Source organism: Tenrec ecaudatus, chromosome 13 (assembly GCF_050624435.1).
Source record: "Tenrec ecaudatus isolate mTenEca1 chromosome 13, mTenEca1.hap1, whole genome shotgun sequence".
NCBI classification, from domain to species: Eukaryota; Metazoa; Chordata; class Mammalia; order Afrosoricida; family Tenrecidae; genus Tenrec; species Tenrec ecaudatus.
The window spans coordinates 49148606-49168379 of NC_134542.1; the positions used below are offsets into that span (position 1 = coordinate 49148606).

General features: G+C 38.2%; 1 protein-coding gene across 1 annotated transcript in view; it reads right to left on the reverse strand.

The window, feature by feature from the left end:
• The window catches only part of ANKAR (ankyrin and armadillo repeat containing), a 70766-nt gene that overhangs the window by 19478 nt on the left and 31514 nt on the right, over positions 1-19774 (reverse strand). The window contains exons 9-16 of the mRNA XM_075529759.1: positions 16084-16188; positions 14541-14782; positions 12842-13010; positions 7707-7948; positions 5565-5718; positions 5319-5480; positions 3081-3187; positions 721-843 (exon numbers count right to left, since the gene is read on the reverse strand). Of these exons, the coding sequence (XP_075385874.1) occupies positions 721-843; positions 3081-3187; positions 5319-5480; positions 5565-5718; positions 7707-7948; positions 12842-13010; positions 14541-14782; positions 16084-16188 (1304 nt within the window). The remainder of the gene's footprint in view (positions 1-720; positions 844-3080; positions 3188-5318; positions 5481-5564; positions 5719-7706; positions 7949-12841; positions 13011-14540; positions 14783-16083; positions 16189-19774) is intronic.

The window sequence follows — 19774 nt, forward strand, 5'->3', positions numbered from 1 at the left end:
TAGACACGTGCTCCACGGGGTTTTCAGTGACTAATTTTTCAGGAGGAGATAGCCAGGACTTTTCCCCAAGGTGTCTATCCACGGACTTGATCTCTGAACTTTCAGTTTGTAACTGAGCGTGTTAGCCGTTCACACTATCCAGAAACCCCATGAGAAATATGCTTCAGCGTTACTGTACGGCGGTTAAAGCACTCAGCTACCAGCTGCTCCCTGGGAGAACGGTAGAGCAGTCTACTTCCTGCTCTAAGAGAACGATTTCCTAAGGGCAGGCCAGGGGAGGTTTGGGGAATCTGGGGAGCAACAACAAGGAGTATGAGAAGAAAATGTTCTGAACTTGATCATGACGATGATTGTACAACTTTCCTTAATATAATCAAACAATTAAAATGTATGATGTAAAGAGCACACCAATAAAAAAGACGTCAAGATAAAGTAGATTTAAATTAGGTAAAAATAAATCCATAAAAGACTGACAGCCTCAGAAACCCTGCTGGGCAGTTCTGTTCTGCCAAACGCATGAGGCAGAATCCACGCCATGATAGCTGGTGATGATTGCAGTCTTTCTAATCAGTGACTTACAATGATGTTTTACATAGCTCTTCCTAATGAAGACATTTCCGGATGTCTTTTCTTGACTAAGGCTTCAGAAGACTTGGTGAGCATTTGAAGATGTGGTCTAAAGTCAGCTTCTTCTATGTTTACCTTTTGTCAAGGTGTTACCTTGTCTGGTGAGGTAAGAAGGTAAAGAACATCATCATAGTTAAAGCCTTCGACGTCTTGCAGTTCCTTCTGCAGCGGCTCATTCCTGAGGACAATGCACGCCAAGGAAAACGCCACTTCAACCTAAATTTGTGGTTTTCAGAAATTAATTTGGTTTTCAGAAATGTATGTCTCACACATGCTTCATAAAATGACACAGTTAAGTATACAAACATCTATATTGGATAGAAATTATACTATAAAACCTGCTAAAATCAATTCTGTTGATTCCAATTATCTGGCTACTATTTTAAGAGTGGCTTTCTAGCGTTTGGAGGAATATCCCTTAACGTTTTTTATTATTAGTTGCAGCATTCCATATTTCAATCATGTGAAGTAGAATTATACTGTTGCTAACACGGTCAGTTTCCAAGCATTCTTTTTCTAAATGGACTCCTTGACGCCATCTCCCTCTTACACCACCACCACCAATGAAGCCCCCTCCCCTGAGCCCCTGATTTTACTTGCTGTCCCTATAGGTCCATCAGTCCCGAGTGTCATATACCACATAGGCCATAAGCCTCCAGAGAACTCCCCTTATCTAAAGTTGAGTGATGGGTCACTAAACAGAGTGCTTGGGAGAGAGGAGTACAGAAGATCAAAGGCATAAATCTGACCTGAACAGTTAAAACATTGTCAGTAGATCCTCTTATGATGTGGACTGGACCTGATCTGGTTTGCAAACTTTTCCGTATTTTTGGTTTGTATTATTTTGTTTGGTTTTTGTTCGATCATGGCAGAGTGCATCTCAGAGGTGTTACGTCAATGGAGGTCACTGTCTTGAAGCTGTATTACAGATATGCTTTTCCCTTTTAACAGTGAGGGGGGTATTCTTCCTCTGTGTGCATGTACAACTACTAAGCTATAATTGAAGGCATGGGAGGGGGCAACTAGGGCCAGCAGGACATATAAGGTAAAGAGGTGTTATTCTAGGTATATAGCTGTATGCCTTCCATATATAAAAGTTTTACTGGCATGAATTCAAAGGCTGTTTTGAGTTGGTTGTTACCTACTGAACTATTGAGATAGGAGGCTTTAGTGGAACACCTATCAATTTAAATAGAGCACTGGAGAGACATACTGGGAAGCTGTTCTTTTGTTCTACTATTTCTGGAGTGACTTAATCTACATTCCAAAGTTCATTAGAAACATGTAAGTGAGCACTACTTATTACAGAAACTCAAAAGATATTCTAAAAATGCTATGCTAAGCATTTCATTGAAAACTTGGGAATTTAAAAAAAGCATAATTATTGAATTATTACAAAGATTCTTTATAATAGAATCTTAGTTTGATGGAAAGTACTGAAATATATTTCTGTTGCTTTAATTTTAGCAGGCACTGAGCTGATATACTGAAATACGGACAGATCAAGCAAAGGAAACTGACTGTCATAATGCAGCATTTTGTGGCATTTCCCATAATCTTATGGAATTTGCTACTGCTCCGAAAGTCAGGGTAGGTTCTGTTTATAATAATTCAAGCCAAAATACTACAGATATTTCTTCCTTTTGTTTCTACAATCAACTCATGTAATGAAACAGTCATATACATATACATAGAGCCTTTCATATGCATAGAGCCTTATAATTTATAATGGAACATTTTCTGATACTTTTAATTTTGAGAAGCAATGCATTATTTACTTGCATAATTCCTCCTTAGGTTGTTTCTATTTCTTTCTCTCCCCCAGAGCTCATAACAAAATTTGAGAAGAAACGCTTCTAACTTTCTTCCTAGACAATTAAGGTGGGCCTGAATTTACCCAAGTGTTTTAGTAAAAGACTTTAACTATATGTGAAGGCCGTTTTATTAAATATATCTTACTAGAAATAAATAGAAGCATGGATAACACAAGTCCTTCATCGTGCCCCCACTTGGTAAAAGTATTCCTGTCAGCCAGCCAGGCTGTTTCTGGAAAGCACGGCTCCCTTGGTGTTGTAGCATGGGCAGGATCCACTTATATTTGAGAACTGTTGCCATAGAAGCCACACAACCCTAGTTTTACCCTGGTTTTAGAAATTGCGACTGAGGAAAGAACGGAAGTCATTCTGTAAATAAAGAGCCAAGCAGTGGAGGAATACAAATTCTTTGATGAGTAAGAACATACGACATTTTGTCATCTTTGAAGAACGCACATTTTGATAAATTTACTATGATCTAATAGTTTTCAGAAACTTTTGTAACCTAAAGAGTCGGACTTTGTAGAAAAACTTAATATTTTCTTTATTGTTTATGGACTTATAGAAAGATATACATTCTTAACGTAGAACCTCCCTGATATTTTACTCTATCAGAACAAAATTAAAATTGAACTATACCTTAATATTTGGAGAAGGGTGATTTCGTAGGAGTTGAAGAAGTACTGGAAAGGCATTTTCCTCTACAATATATTGTTGACTAAGTGGGTTGCTTGTATGGGCTACACCTGTAAGAGTCCACATATCAGTAAGGTAATTTTCCTATTATGTGTGGTAAAATCAAATGTGGCTTGATAGATTTGGTTGATAAAGTGGACTCGCACTGCCAGCAAGTTGATTCTGACTCATAGTGACCCGTAATAGGGCTTTTGAGACTGTAAATCTTTATGAGACGAGATAACCTCATGTATCCACCCATGGAGCCACTGGTGGTTTTGAATCACCAACCTTGCAGTTAGCAGTCTAATGCTTACCCAGAAGTGCCACCAGGGCTTCTTAAATAGAGAGAGATAAATATAGGGACACTATTTTGATAGTCATGATTGAATCTTTAAGACAAAGATGAACAAACGAGTTAAAAGCTTTCTAATAGTCAAAAACTAAAGCATGTAGAAATGGTATGCTGACATGGACTATGACTATGAATAATTATTAGGATAGCTATTATGTATTTTAAAATTATGTGAAAGGCATATAAACTTATGGTTGCTATCATTTTCATAGTGTATTTCAGTAAAGATGTTTAGAGTAAATTAGCTAGCTAGAAGAATTTCTGGATTCCTTAAATTATGCATATACTAACTATCTCCCTGTATAACATAATACCTGAAATTGCAAGGATAATCCTAATAGAGAAAAGCAACTCATCTCTTCAGAAATGAGGGATACATAAGAACTTGAAGCTGCAAATGAGAAATACCAGGGCTCCTGGGAGGTAGGAAAGACGGAAGAGAATCTTTCCCTAGCAGAGACCATTTGTCAGAGTGTGCACAAGGTTTACAGAAGGTTCATGCTTTTATAGCCAAAGAGAAAAGGCCTGGTCATACAAGGGGCTTAGGACCTCGGCAAGGTATCCCTTTAGTAGCTGGGGTACATAAGTCATGACAAGAGGCTGCTCTAATCACACACTACTAAAGTGTAGAAACAAGTTGCATAAGGGTCAAACTGATTCCAAATCACATAATTGCATGCCAGATCAAACACTTTTTAAATGACCACTAAATTCAGCATCCATCAATGTGAAACTTGCAACGCCCATCATATTAAAGCAAAATTCCATATGCATGATTTAGAAATAGTACAAACCCACTCCTACCAATTCTATTCCAAATCATAGCAACCCTACAGGACAAGGTCGAATTGCCCCTTTGGGGTTCCAAGGCTGTGAAGGCTTCCTGGAGCAGACAGCCTCAAATTTCTCTAGCTCGAGAGCCAAGTGGGTTCCAACTAGACTGACTTTGCTTTTAGCAGCTCAACACACAACCCACTGCACCCCCAGGGCATCTTGCGGAAACTGTAAGACTTCCTTTAAAATTCATATGGAGATGTAAGGGACCTGCCATAGCAAACAAAACAAACAAAAATAACAAGTTTAAAAGACTTAAGTAAGTCTTGGTTTCAAATTTATTATAAATGTGTACACAAGACAGTGAGTATGGAATGAAAATAGACACATAGCTAAATGGAACAGACTACAGGGTTCACAATAGACTTACTCATATCTAACCTATATATTTTTAAAATAAGTAACACAATTTTTTCAACAAATGTTGCTGAAGCAACTGGATATCATATAAAAATATATTTACAACATATGAAAGTGTACTCAAAATAAATCATAGACAGAAGTGTAAATGGTAAAGTTGTAAGACCTCTACCAGATCTCCTAGTGGCTATTTTATAAACAAAGAGCCATTGTAGGAGACGGAAATTGAAAAATATACACCAGCATTCAAAACTCTCTTCTAGATCTTGAAAAATATGTAGTTGAGATTTTAAAGAAGAAATATTTTCTTCTTAACTTAGAAAATCAAATTCTTTAAGTCAAAATAGGCAAGACTCACTTCCCTTATTTTCTTTTCTAATCTAAGTTCAAGAGCCAAACCTACCCAACATTCTTAATTACATCACTTTTACTCACAAATGTCTTAAAGAAACCAAAAAGTATACTCATAATAGCCTCAAACTCACGACCGTGCAGTTGGTCCCACCTCTTTGCAACCCTATAAAACAGAGTCTAGATTAAATGCTCTTTAGAACTCTAAACGTGGGACCGAGAGGAAGAGATTAATAGTTGTGTCTCTCTACCTGCTTTATTTCCTTATTGATATTTAGGCAGCAGAGAATGAATGTACAAACCAATGCAAATGGATCCCACTGCTCGGATGACACTTAGAAGTGTGCCTTCAGCTATCTTAGAAATTCTTAGTAAACGGACCAAAGGTGCAATTCCATTCCCTTCGCATATTTGGTTTTGATGCATCCTGCTGTCCTTACTTAGAGCAATGACTGCTTCACCTCCTGGTTAAGGGGGGGAAAAAGACATGTCTGACACTCCAACTCTGGGTTTTTACTGTCCATATTTAGAGCTAGAAAATAACTTACCGACATACTGCATTTTAGCTGATGAGGACAAAAGCATGTTTATTATAAAGTTGTAGCCAATCTTCTCTGCCATATACTTTTGTTGTTTCAACGTTTGTCCCGCCAAGGCCCAGAGTGCCACAGCTCCTTGCTCTTTAATATCTACTTTAAATGCCTATTTTTGAAATAAAGCATTACTTCAGTGAGCATAGGTGAACACTTCAGATAACTGTTTAATAAAATGTTTATTCATCTACTCAACAACAAAAAAGAATACTTTGTCTATAAGAAGGGAAATATACCAATACCTTCAGAGGACAGCACTGAAGCTACAGCTCAGGGAGAGGGACATGTCTGATCAGAGCACACAGGAGCAAAGGAAGGGGAGGGAGAGAGAGTGGAACACATCATGGCCCACCAAGCCCCGAGGACGATACACCTGCTCAGAGGAGCCAATGCTCAGAGAGGACCATAGGGTTGACCCCACAAGGAGACATGATGTCCCTGACTGGCCCATAGCACCATGGGGACAACACTGCAGACACACCGAGGCGAAACACTGAGGGTGTGCAACAGAACAGCATGGGGACCAGAGCAATGAAGTCCCCAGGGAATACCAAAAATAGACTGTGGGCCCAGGGCGTGGCACCACATCAGACTCAACTGGAAAATACCTGTAAAGCTCAGCAAACAGACCTTGACCTATTTATAGGTTTAAAGGCTTTTTTTGTGTGTGTGTTGGTTTTGTTGTTCTTTTGTTTCTGTTGCTGTTTAGTTCTTTCTTGATTTTGTGTATATTATTATCTCTGCATGTCTATCTAGATAAGATAGGTGGGATAAACAATGTGGAGGAGGGAACAATGGGAACCATGGTTCTAGGGGACATGTTGGGGCAAGGAAGTGGGTGTTAACAAACCCGGGGACAAGGGAACAACAAGTGATCCAAAATCGATGGTGAGGAGGGTGTAGGAGGCCTGGTAGGGCTTGATCAAGGGCAATGTAACCGAGAAGAATTACTGAAACCCAAATGAAGGCTGAACATGATCGTGGGACAAAAGGAAAGAAAAAGGAAATAGAGGAAAGAACTAGAGGGCAAAGGGCATTTATAGGGGTCTAAATACAGGCATGTACATGTGCAAATATATTTATATATGATGATGGGGAAATAGATCTATGTGCATATATTTATAGGTTTAGTTAGTATTAAGATAACAGATGGACATTGGTCCTCTACTAAAGTACTCCCTCAACACAAGAACACTTTGTTCTAACAATCTGGCATTCTGTGATGCTCACCTTCCTGACAAAATCGCTGAAGACAAATGTGTGCATAAGAAAATGTGGTGAAGGAAGCTGATGGTGCCCAGCTATCAAAAGATAGTGTTTGGGGTCTTAAAGGCTTGAAGATAAACAAGCAGCCATCTAGCTCAGAAGCAACAAAGTCCACATGGAAGAAGCACACCAGCCTGTGTGATCACCAGGTGACAATAAGATCACATATCCGGCACGAAAGACACAGAACAAAAAATCCTATCATTGTGACTGATTGAGGAGGAGTGTGGAGTGGAGACCCAAAGTCTATCTGTAGGCAACCGGACATCCCCTTACAGAATGGTTGCAGGTAGGAGACAAGCCAGTCAGGGTGCAGTATAACACCAATGAAACATACAATTTTCCTCTAGTTCTTTAGTGCTTCCTCCCCTCCCCCCACTATCACAACCCCATTTCTACCTTACAAATCTGGCTAGAGCAGAGCATGCACATGGATACAGATAAGAGCTGGAAACACAAGGAATCCAGGACAGATAAACACCTCAGGACCAATATCAACAATAGCCATACCAGGAGGGTAAAGGGAAGGTGGGGGGAGAAAAGGGGAACTGATCACAATAATCTACATATAACCCCCTCCCAGGGGGATGGACAACAGAAAAGTGGGTAAAGGGAGACATTGGTCAGCAATGTAAGACATGAAAAAAATTATATATAAATTATTATAAATTATAAATTATCAAGGGTTCATGAAGGAAGGCAACAAATGTACAAATGTGCTTGACACAATGGATGGATGGATGGATTGTGATAAGAGTTGTACGATCCCCCAATAAAATGATTTATTAAAATTAAAAAAAAAGAAGTGAAAAAGAATTCTGAAAATCCTACCTTGAGGAGTTTTAAAAGATACTTTGTTAATGAATTTTCCAGAAATTCTTTCTGTATATTAGGGTTGTGACTGGCCAGTGCTTCGACAGCTGAGGCACCTTTCACTTGGACACTAATCTGCTTCCCTTTAAATATTGCCACCAACGGAGGGATCACCCCTTCCATTGCCATGGCATCCTGGACCTCGGTGTTGTCACGCACAACCTCAGCAATTGTAGCAGAAGCGATAGCCTTCAGCACATCTGCCAATGAATCCAAGGACCAGTTAAAATAAACACTGTTAGTGAGAGGCATTCAAAATTCAGCATATCTTTAGTGTCTTAGCATATAAAACTAAACTAAACTCCTCTTTAGGGAGGAAAAACCTGTCTGGATTCGCACTATGTAAATACAATCAAGTCTTCGGTTTAATCTCATCCACTATTTTTTTATGAATGTAAGAAGACTTAGATATAGTTATACGTAATATGATTTTACCATAAACGCAATGTCCTGCATTTTCATCTAGCATTAAAGCATTTTCCATTCTTTACAAACACCAATGTCTTCCTAAGGTTCTATTGAATTAGTCTATTTCCTTGTATTCACACACTTTGAAAATGCATTTTCGGAGGGAGGGTGGGTTGGAAAGGGGGAACCGATTACAAGGATCTGCATGTGACCTCCTCCCTGGGGGACGGACAACAGAAAAGTGGGTGAAGGGAGACGTTGGACAGTGCAAGATATGACAAAATTTATAAATTATCAAGGGTTCATGGGAGGGGAGCAGGGAGGGAGGAGAAAAATGAGCTGATGCCGGGGTTTAGGTGGAGAGCAAATGTTTTGAGAATGAGGAGAGCAATGAATGTGCAAATGTGCTTTACACAATTGATGTATGTATGGATTGTAATAAGAGTTGTATGAACCCCTAATAGAATGATATATATAAAAAATACATTTTCTTTTCAAATTTTTATTCTTTTAAACAATACATAGGAGACATATTCTTTGTACATAAGGTATTTCTTTCCTACATGCATTTATTTGTAGGTTTTTCACCTTAATCATTTTTTAAAAAATATTTTTATTGGGGCTCATAAGGCTCTTATCATAATCTGTACATACATAATCTGTACTTAATCATTTATTTTTAAAAAAGCATTTTACTCTTCCATAATTAGAATACAAGATTATCAATATTACTATGTCTTGCTGGCTAAAAATATTATCATTAAAAATAAGTACATTAGAGGCTACCCCCCCAAAAAAACGGAATTGCACTGGGCAGGGCGGAGCTTTTTAAGTACGCATTTTCCCACTGAGTGAGCATCAAGCACCTTCCTCTGAGTTAGTGCACCCAGTGGCATCACCTGACAACATTCTCTCTGGTCATGGAAATTTTTTCATAAAAGCAGTTTGGCTGGAACCTGCTCTTGTGATGATCAATTTAGAGAACAGCGCGCAGCTATGAAATTTTGTTTCCTGCTCAGGAAAATTGCAGCAGAAACTGTTGTGATGTTGAACATGACTTACAAGGATGGTGCTATGGGAAAACTCAAGTGTGTGAGTGGTTTTCTCTTTCCAAGAAAGGTGAAATGTCGATTGATGACAAATGCTGTTCTGGACATTCATTAACTTCCCGAACAGCTGAAAATGTCGACTTATAGTGCATTTGGAGTTCATTTGATTAATCAGGTCAGACTGTTCATCAAACTTTCTATTTAGAGGTTCTGAAAACATTTCATAACAGTGTGTGACAAAGGAGGCCTGATTTGTGGCAGACGGAGACTGCTTTTGCCACCATGACAATGTATCTGCTAACGCAGTCATCTCAGTGCGCCGGTTTTGGGGAAAAACGGCACGTCTTTCTTGCCCACACACCTGACCTTGTTCCATGTGACTTCTTTTTGTTTCCACTAATGAAGAGGGACATACAAGGAAAGTGACTTGAAGATGTAGAAGAGGTGAAGAAAAACAAACAAACAAGGGAGGAGCTGTCAGCCATCCAAACAGATGAGTTTGAAAAATGTTTCCAAGAACGGAACTACAGATTTGACAAATGTATTAAGTGTAATGGAGAGTACTTTGGAGGTGATAAGGTTGTGTTTTATAAAAAGTTTAAATATATTGCTTTGGAAAAATCTTTGTTAGGGGGTATCCCCGCATATAAGTAAACTTTGCTGAGTTCACAGGGAAACATGCTATCTCATTTTATCTCGGATGTTTGTTTGTTGAGGAGACTAAACTTATTGCTATATGTTTATCGACCAGGTGCATCTTTTTCTTTTTAAAAACTTATAAAAATTTGCAAAATAAATCAAGAGAACTCTAAACTCTTTACCTGATTGTTTCATAATTATAAGATATTAAGCAGGATTGGTGGTTCTCAGGGTGGTGGGACACAACCACTCAGGTAGATGATACACAGAAATTTACAGCTACAAACTGGAAAAGGTGGAGCCATAGCAGGCAGCCTATGTGTGAAGAGAGTAGAGTAAACTAGATTTCACAGGCTCCCTGTGGACTGCATTTGATTTGAATCATTTCACAGGGCTCAAGGTGTAGGAACAGAGGCTGTCCCTAGGTTTTTGATACTTGAACCCAAGACCTGGGAAGGGATGAGGTGTAGAACTAATCAAGTGCTCAAGAAGAGATACTGATCTGCCACTGATGGGCCTTAAAACTGGGTCAAGACAGCATTTGAGGAGACAAATAACAGAAATGTGGGTGAAGGGAGACAACTGACAGTATAAGGCATGAAACAGCAACAACTATATATAATTGATCAGGGATTCCCAAGGGTGGGAGGGGGCAGGAGGGAGGGGAAAAAAGAGGAGCTGATACCAAGGGCTCAGGTAGAAAATGTTTTGGAAATGTTGATGGCAACATATGTACAAGTGTGCTTACAATTGAATAAAGAATTGTTGTAAGATTTGTAAGAGCCCCCCCCCAATAAAATGATGAATAAAAACATTTTTTAAAGACAATATTTGAAAATAACTACATTAAATAGATTTACTGATTTTTTAATATTTTCTCACATTGACATTTATATATTTACTTGTAAATATATATATATTTATTTCAAAATAGGCTGCATACATAAATAATGGCAATTTATTTCTTTTAGTACGTGGTTCCTAAGAAAAGGATATTTTCTTATATAACTGTAATGCAATCAGTAGATGTAATACTTTTGTCTAAAAGATAATTGCATCGTTTCCACATAATTCATTTCGTTTTGTATAAGACCTAGACCAGGATCATAAGTTGCATTTTTTAATGATGCCTCCTTAGATTCATAATATAGAGCAGTTCTTTGTCTCTTATGACATAGAGATTTTTAATGAGCTAATTTAGAGAATATTCTTCAATTTGGGTTTGTTTGACTTGTTTCAGAAAGATTAAAGAAGATACTGTAATTAAATAATTTCTTTATGATTACCTACAATTTAATAATCTAGATAATAATCATGAGAATTATTGTTAAAGAACATGAATTATTTATTGAGTTTATTATATATAAGTATATTCATATATAAAATGTATTTCAAAATTAAGTTCTTTATCTTCTTTGTAGTAAAAAGATAATATATATTATAATATAGGAAAATTTACTCTTAATTAAGTTTCAGACAAGGTAAGAGTCCCAAAATACACAATTTCAAGTTATTTGTATATCTTTGCTTCATGAACTCATTTGTCACTTATTAATTCAAATTGCTTTTATTTATTGTGTGTCTTATTCTGGCATTGGAGTTGGAGAGGGGAAAGCCTAGTCTTTATCTTTACATTTTAATTAGGAGATAAAGCACACACACAACAAAAAACCACAAAAAGAATCATACCCAGAAATTCCAAACTCACTGCCATCAAGTCAATTCTGACTCATAGCAACTGCAGAACTGCCCTTGTGGATTTCCAAGGCTGTACATGTTTACAGGAGTAGAAAACCTCATCATTCTGGTGGGTTTAAACTGTTAACCTTATGGTTCATAGCCTAAGAAGTAATGCCTTACATCACCAGGGCATCTTGAAAAGAACCATCAGAAGATAAATATGATATGGTAAAGACATAAAAGCTAAAACCATAAAGGCTTATCCTCTCTGATCATAATTAGAAATGATAAAATACTGCATAATCAATGATGGAAGGATATTGAGAAAAGATGGCCTTCAGAAGTGCTAATTCAAACTATAGAGTCTTAGAATATAACATTTAGTCAAATTTGGGGGGGGGACAGGATGGGGCAGGGGTGAGCCTGTTCTCTGAAACATTACCTTATCCCTAGCTTTTCCTTAAAGGAGCCCTGTTGGTGCAGTGGTTACATGATGGGCTGTGATCTGAAAGGTCAGAAGTTTGAAACCACCAAGAGTTCCACAGGAGGAAGACTGGGCTTTCCAGTTCTGTCAAGAGTTTCTACCCTGTCCTACAGGGTCACTGCCTCATCTGCATTGATTTCATAGCAGTGAGTTTTTTTAGGACCGTTTCTTACATTTAAACTATATGCTTATATTCATTCTATGAGCTTTTTCCTGAACAGAATGGAAGGAAAAATGATACACTGGGAAAGAAGGATAAGGGATGAGCTTTCCCCCAATTTTCTGTGAAAATGTTGGGGAGAACCCTAGATTTAATACTTACACTCTCCTGTATGCTCACTGAAATGAGGCAATTCTTACCGAACCATAGAGTCCACTTGCAGTAGCTGCAGAAACCACCTCAGAGCATCTGGTGTTCTTGGCGCTGTGAGGCACGATGCTCTGTGTGCCTTAGAAGCCGATAATGCCTTCTGATGAGCTCAAAGGTTGATATCGAATACCTAACAGCAAATCTGAATTCTTAGTTGGGAATTGCAGAAGAGCATCTAATTATCGGTGTGTGTTATTCAGACAAGGTCATTAATGACAATGTTTTTCTTTATAAATGTGCCTGATTAAACATTTCAAACCAACAAACTAACTTTGTCCATGGACATTGAATCTCTGATAACCCAACAGTTGAAATATAAGTGTTCCAGCTTTTTAGGTGATCGTTTATACTTATAGATCCATTCTAAGATAAATCCATGTTATCTATTTTTATGTGAAATCTCTAACCCATTGTCTCACTTAATATACTTGGCCACTTTAATAATGCAGGGATAAAAGCTTACCTGAATCAGAACTCAGAAAATCAATAAGATATCTGATGCCTTTATGATCTTTCACTGCCTTTTGATTATTCTTACTTCCAACGCATAATACCCGAATACAGTTCATTACATTCACCAACATATTTTCTATGTTTGTGTTTAAGAGCTTTATCAGTGCTGGGATTCCATTCTAAAAATAAACAAAGAAATGTACAATTGACTTTATTTAAGATACAGGCAATTTTCATATAGAAACTGAAGCCTACAGCTTTTCTCCTGCTCCACCTCATGTTTTTGTTGAGCCCATAAATGTAACCACAGTGTCAATCCATCTCATTGAGGGTCTTCCTATTTTTGTCCTGCCTCTATATTTTACTAAACATGATGTCCTTTTCCAGGGATTGGTTCCTCCTGGAAACACATCCTAAGTATGTGAGACCAAGCCTTACCATTCCCACTTCTAAGGAGCATGCTGGTTGTACTTCCAAAAGAGTTTTGTTTGTTCTTTTGGAGGTCTATGGTACTTTCAATATTCTTCTCCTATAGAATAATGCAAATGCATCACTAATTCCTAGGTCTTCTTTATGTATTGTCCAGATTTTACATTGTATATGATGCAGTACCATGGCTTGGGGTGATATGTTGTTTGATTTTCACTGCTGGTTCCATGAATGTTGATAGTGGATTCAAGTGAAATGAAATCTTTGACAACTTCAACTTCTTCTCTGTTTATAATGTGCTCTATTGGTCCATTTAGAAGGATTTTGGTTTTCTTTGCAATGAGTTGCAATTTACTCAGAAGGTTGTATATAGAAAAGTGCTTCAAATCCTCTTTGTTTCAGGGGCAAGGTTGTGTCATCTGCATATCATAGGTTGTTAATGAGACTATTTTCAGTCATGATGTAGCATTCTTCTTCATATAATCCAGTTTCTTGGATTATTTGTTTATTAAACAGATCAAATTAGCCAGGTGAAAGGACACAGCGCTGGCACACAAATTTCCTGGTTTCAAATCATCCAGTATTACCTTGTTCTGTTCAAATGACTGCCTCTTGGTCTATGTGCATGCTCTGCAGGAGTCTAGTTAAGTATTTTGGAATTCCCATTCTTTTCAATTTTATCCAGACTCTTCTAATTTACACAGCTGAATGCCTTTGCATTGTCAATAAAACACAAGCAAATATCTTTCTGGTATTCTGTGCTTTCAGCCAGGACCCATCTGAAGCTGTCAGGTGATGTAGGGCTACAGCTCTATCTGCTTCTTTAGGAGAATATGATGCCTCATAAATAAAAGTCTGTACTGATACTAAATGACAGTTGACACTGTTTTGAGTTAATCATATGTAGTATTTAATAAATATTTTTTTAAATGTAGCAATTGAGTAAGAGCAATGGAACAGAGTGCTCCATTTGGAAATATTGGCCATTGTGATTATTGGATTAAGAATTGGCAATTGCGTTGTACAACACAAAATACCATTTTAAAATATAAGTAATGACCAACTATGTTGATAGTCATACTGTGTTCTGTGCTGTGAGTGGTAAACCAATCAGCTCTTGCCCATTACACCTGGCTGTCTACTTTTGGTCTATGGGTGTGTGGCAGAGTGAGGCCTTGTTATCTTCCGTGAGGTTGATGGTGTTTCATGAGCGTCTGCCGGTGTATTGCACAGAATGAGAGAAATACTGTTAATGAAGGACGTGGCACGCAAGAACTCACATGTTCGGCAATGACGTCCTTGTTGCCAAGTTGAGCAATGTCATAAAGAACGACAGCACAGCGAGTGTGCAGTTCGGGCTCTTCAGAAACCAGGAGGTTGATCAGAGCTGGAATGGCTCCTGCCTCCACCAGAGCATGCACTACAGGTACATGAATTGAGAGATTACACAATAGCCCAACTGTTTTGCACTGTAATTTTATTTTTGGACATTTTAAAAGATTAATTAAGGCAGGGATGGTGCCTGTAATGAAGAGACAAAGAAAAAATATGACTTGTTTAGTATATGAATCTAATAATGTTTATAAACATGGCAATATAAAGAAGAAATTATATAACATTATTTTTTTATATTCTGAAACTATCAAAAGCACTTTTTTCTCTCTCTGACCTACAGAATAGGCATCTCATCGCATATACATATACATTTGATTTTCATACAACACATGCAATCATGCATTTACAGTGATAACCCTACGTCACATCTCCAACACTGCATTTTGGTTTAAGACTATTGGAACGAATCTGAGCTTCCACAGAGTAAATGACCTTGACTGCTGCATCAACTCTGCACTGCAGTGATTTTCATGATTTCTAATCTGATTTTTTACAAGCTCTTGGACAGCAGAAAAACAAAGCACTGGATCTAGTCAAAGGCAGCATCCGTCTCACTGGTTGAAAGATAGACCTAATTGGGCATGGCGGAACCACAAAGCATGGCTTCAGCTGGAGGCTCATTGGACTTAATCAACTCAATGTGAAGGTTACGGACAAATGAGGCAGAAACGGCATGTGTCATTAGCGCTTTGTTTGCTGTCTTAGCCACTGACGACAAGGGAATCTGCATCCTGGCTTGTAGGCCTCTGGTTCACTTTTTTAATGTAAGTATTTTGAACCTGGTTTTAGGAACGCATTAGAGAACAATCACAACCAAATATTTTAAAAGTTCATTTGACAAATCTGTAAGGAGCTCAGTAGCACATGTGGGAAGGGACTGCCGTATTAAAGAGCACAAGGAGAGCATTTTCATCATCGCAGCAGCTCTATTAGATGGTGCAGTCCTCACACCCACAACCCATGTTGAACCATTTTGCTAATGAGAAAACCAGGCTTAGAGAGGAGACGTGACTCACCTAAGGTCTAAGTGCAGAATTCCATAGTTGCAAATGCAAGTTTGAATCTAAACCTACCATTTTGAATAAAAAATTAATTGTGCAAATACCAAATAAGGGTAATTTGGTTTGACTACATGATTATATAAAAAAGAATTCGTGTCTAAATGAAAGTAAATATAATAGGGAGTAGAGAAAATAATTTATCATATTGTTTAAGTTTATAAACTTGTAGGAAAAAGTAATTAGTATAATTGTTTTATATTTCTTAGTTTTCAATCGGAAAGGAACTTAGCTTAGAAAAAAAGAAAAAGAGACTTAAAATCAACTAAAAAGCTTCTACTATAATGAGACATATTTTTAAAGTGATGAGTATGATATAGCTGTACATAATTTAGCATAAGCAAAGAATAGTGAACAGATTTTTCATTACCTGCATCCAAAATAAATTCCCAGTATTGCTCATTTGCTAAGCAAATAACTTCTAGGGACATGGTGGCCATCATCCTTCGTTTATAGCTTTCAGACTGCAGCATTTCTGGTAAGTGTTCAACAGAAACACAAGTGGCAATTTCAGTGGGATGACTGATTGTATCTCTCTACAGGCCAAACACAGTCATGTTCTAAGATGACCACTACCATCACCAAATGCACTCATTACATGCTCGAGGGTGCATGGCTCCCCCTGTGGTGCTCAACAGGTTACATGCATCCAGGACCTCAGAGCTTTGTAGTGAATGTTTAAGTGAAGAATATATTGAACTCCTTCGTTTTTGGTCTGAATGACTTAGATTGGCTGACCATGTTATCCAAACTCAATTGAAAAATTGGACATCCCCCTTGCTTGAATCAGTTTTGAGTAAGATTTCAATTTGATTTTCCCTGGATGCCAAAGTAAGCTACATTATTCTCAGTAAAAGTTGAATATCTACTCTCTATATGAGGTTTTCTACTTTTCTGGAGTATAAAGAAGGCATATTTATAAAAATCTTCAAAGAATTTATACTCCAAAGAAGATAATAAAATTATAAACACTCCAAACAACTACTTATGGTGGAAAAACATACATAGAAGTAGCCTTTTTCCTGACCTTTTTTGTTTACTCTTCCATTGTTAAATTCAGTCTTCATCTCTTTCAGCAAGATCATTCTAGGATCCTTTACAATTCAGTTTCTACGCTAAGGGCTAATATTGGAGACCTCTAGTCAACTATGACAAATTCTTCTCTTACCCATAGTGAAAACGGGAGGTATAATGTGGGAGAGCTATTCTAGGGACCAAGCAAGGACGCACTGGTCAGATACTTATTGCTTATTGCTCTGTTTGTGTCACCAGGAGTTCCCAACAATAACTGTGGGCAGCAGAGAGTCTGAGGAGTTTCTTGTATCTCTAGGCTGTTATTGCCAGGGTTCAGTAGTTCCTACTATGAAGGTGGGTGTTTGCAATCATTTTAGTCTATTAAAAGTAACAGGATGGTCTTCCTCAGGTCCTCCTAGGAAAACTAAAATATAATGATAGATATAAATAAGCACTGAAAACACTTTTCAGTAAAAATATTATGCACAATGGAACATTATCGTGTACCAAAGGAATGTCTTCTTTATTTTGTTGTGCCCAGAAGTAATACTCTATTTTCCCCAATATGATTAATTCTCTTTGTACTTACTGGTAATCTCTCACACATTTTCCTCTGACCTGGATGCACAGTTTCCAGTGCGAGACTCTCCTTTGCTGAAATTCTCTTTCCTTTTTGCTGGGGATAAACTCCCAGCTTCCTGGGGCTCTTATCCATGTAGTTATTTATTGGGGGTTTAGAAAAACATTCTGCTTGGAACGGTGAGTCCTTGACCCTTTTATATGGTTAAGGGTTTCATTTTATTGGATCCACAATTGACTCTCATGGAAGCAGCAGCCAATGATTCAGACATGCTGCACCGAGTAAATCTGCTTTACAAACCCTCTTTAAAGTGTCAAAGGCCAATATGTCACTTTGAAGATAAAGGAGCACCTGACCCATGCTATGGTATTTTCAGTCCCCTCATAGGCATGAGAAAGCTGGACAACGAATAAGAGAAGAACTGATCCATTTAAAATACGGTGTGGGCAAAGAATACTGACTAGTCCGTGGACTGCTTGTGGAATAAATAAATGTGTCTTGGAAAAAGTACAGCCAGCATGCTCCCTTGAAGTATGGATAGTGACATTTCATCTCAAATACGTTGTACATGTTATTAGGAGGGAGTAGTCCCAGGAGAAGAGACATCTAGTTTGATAGAGAAAAACGTAGGATCTTCAACAAATTAGATTGACACAGCAGGCTCAAACAGATCAATGATCTCATGAGGTTGGTTCAGGACTTGGCAGTGTTTTGCTGCTTATGCGTATGGTTATCATGAGTAGGCATCTACTCGAGGGCGATTAACAATAACGACTCTGATGGCAACATGTGTACGACTGTGCTTGATACAATTGATGTATGGATTGTTACAGGAGCTGTGAGAGCTCCAATAAAATAATGCTTTAATTTTCAAAAAGAATCACATGAATATAGTGTAAGTTGGAAAGGTTCTCAGCTTCCCTGTAGTTTGGGATTATTGTCTCTGGTCTGCTCGATCCTGAGACTTGCCTAGCTGTTTCCATCTTTCATTTTGTTGTATTTTCCCTAGTCTGCTTTTCTATGGAACAAAGGGTATCATTGCTGATGTCAGATGGATCTTGCAAAAAGCAGAGAATACCAGAAAGATGTTTACTTGTGTTTTATTGACTTTTTAAGGACTTTCAATTCTGTGGACCATAACAAACTATGAATAACTTTGAGAAGAATGGGAATTCCTGAACACTTCATTTTGCTCATGAGAAACTTTACAACGATCAAGAGGCAGTTGTGCAAACAAAATAAAGGGATACTGCAAGGTTTACAATCAGGAAAGGTGTGTGTCAGGGTTGTATCCTTTCGCCATACTTGTTCAATCTGAATACTCAGCAAATCATCAGGGAAACTTGATTATATAAAGAAGAATGTGGCATTACGACTTGAGGAAGTAACTACATATATATATATATATCAAGAAACATCCCAGCCCAGTTCAATTCAAGTCCACAGTAATCCATAAGTGCCTCTTCAGACTTACACAGCCACATGCAATGATGCAGATTGCAGAAAGAACACAGGACGGTGGGTGCAGAGTCCTGTGGATCCAAGGCCGGTAGATACATGGCAGGGCTGGGGCAACTCTCGGCCCTCTCCGTGGCAGAGCGAGGGAGGGGGGTGGGGATCCCAGGGTCCACCTTATAGCAGACCATACCTCCAAAGAGACAGCATTAGGCTGTGACCTGATTGACAGGTTGACTCTACCTCTCCCTCTTATATACATCTTCACGTTGACATAAAAGTTTCTGACTACTACATGGTGCCATAGGGTTTTCGTTTGCTGGTTTTCTGAAGTAGCTCACCAGACCTTGCTTCCTGGTCCATCATGGTCTGGAAGCCCCTCAGAAATCTGCTCCACATCTTAACTTCCACAGACAGGTGGCTGGTGGCTGTGTATGAAATACATTGGCTGGAAATCGAGCCCTGGTCTCCTGCATAGAAGAATTCCACCCTAGAACCATGACCGTCCCTAATGGATCTTTAGGATTGACTTGTCTCATCCTCTCCTAATACTACACTGTCTTTTTCAGCATTTTTCACCCCAGTCTAGATCAAATCCACAAGTCCAATATTAGCCCATATGTCTGATACCAATCTATCAAGTCCTCTTCAGACTCATGAAACACATGCAATGATGCCAAAGGAAGATCATAGGCCAGTATGGGAAGTCTTGTGGATCCATTGACATCATAAGCATCTCAGCACACACACACAAGATTTGAGGAAGGCTTGTTAACAACCGCGATATGCTGATGACACAGCCTTGCCTGCTGAAAGAGAGGAGGACTGGAAACACTTGCTGTTGATGATCAAGGATTGCAGCCTTCAGTATGAATTACATCTCAATGTAAAGAAGACTAAAATCCTCACAAATGGACCAATAGGTAACATCATAATAAATAGAGAAAATATTGATTTTGTCAAGGGTTCTGTCTTCCTTGACTCCACAATCAATGCTCATGGAAGCAGCAAT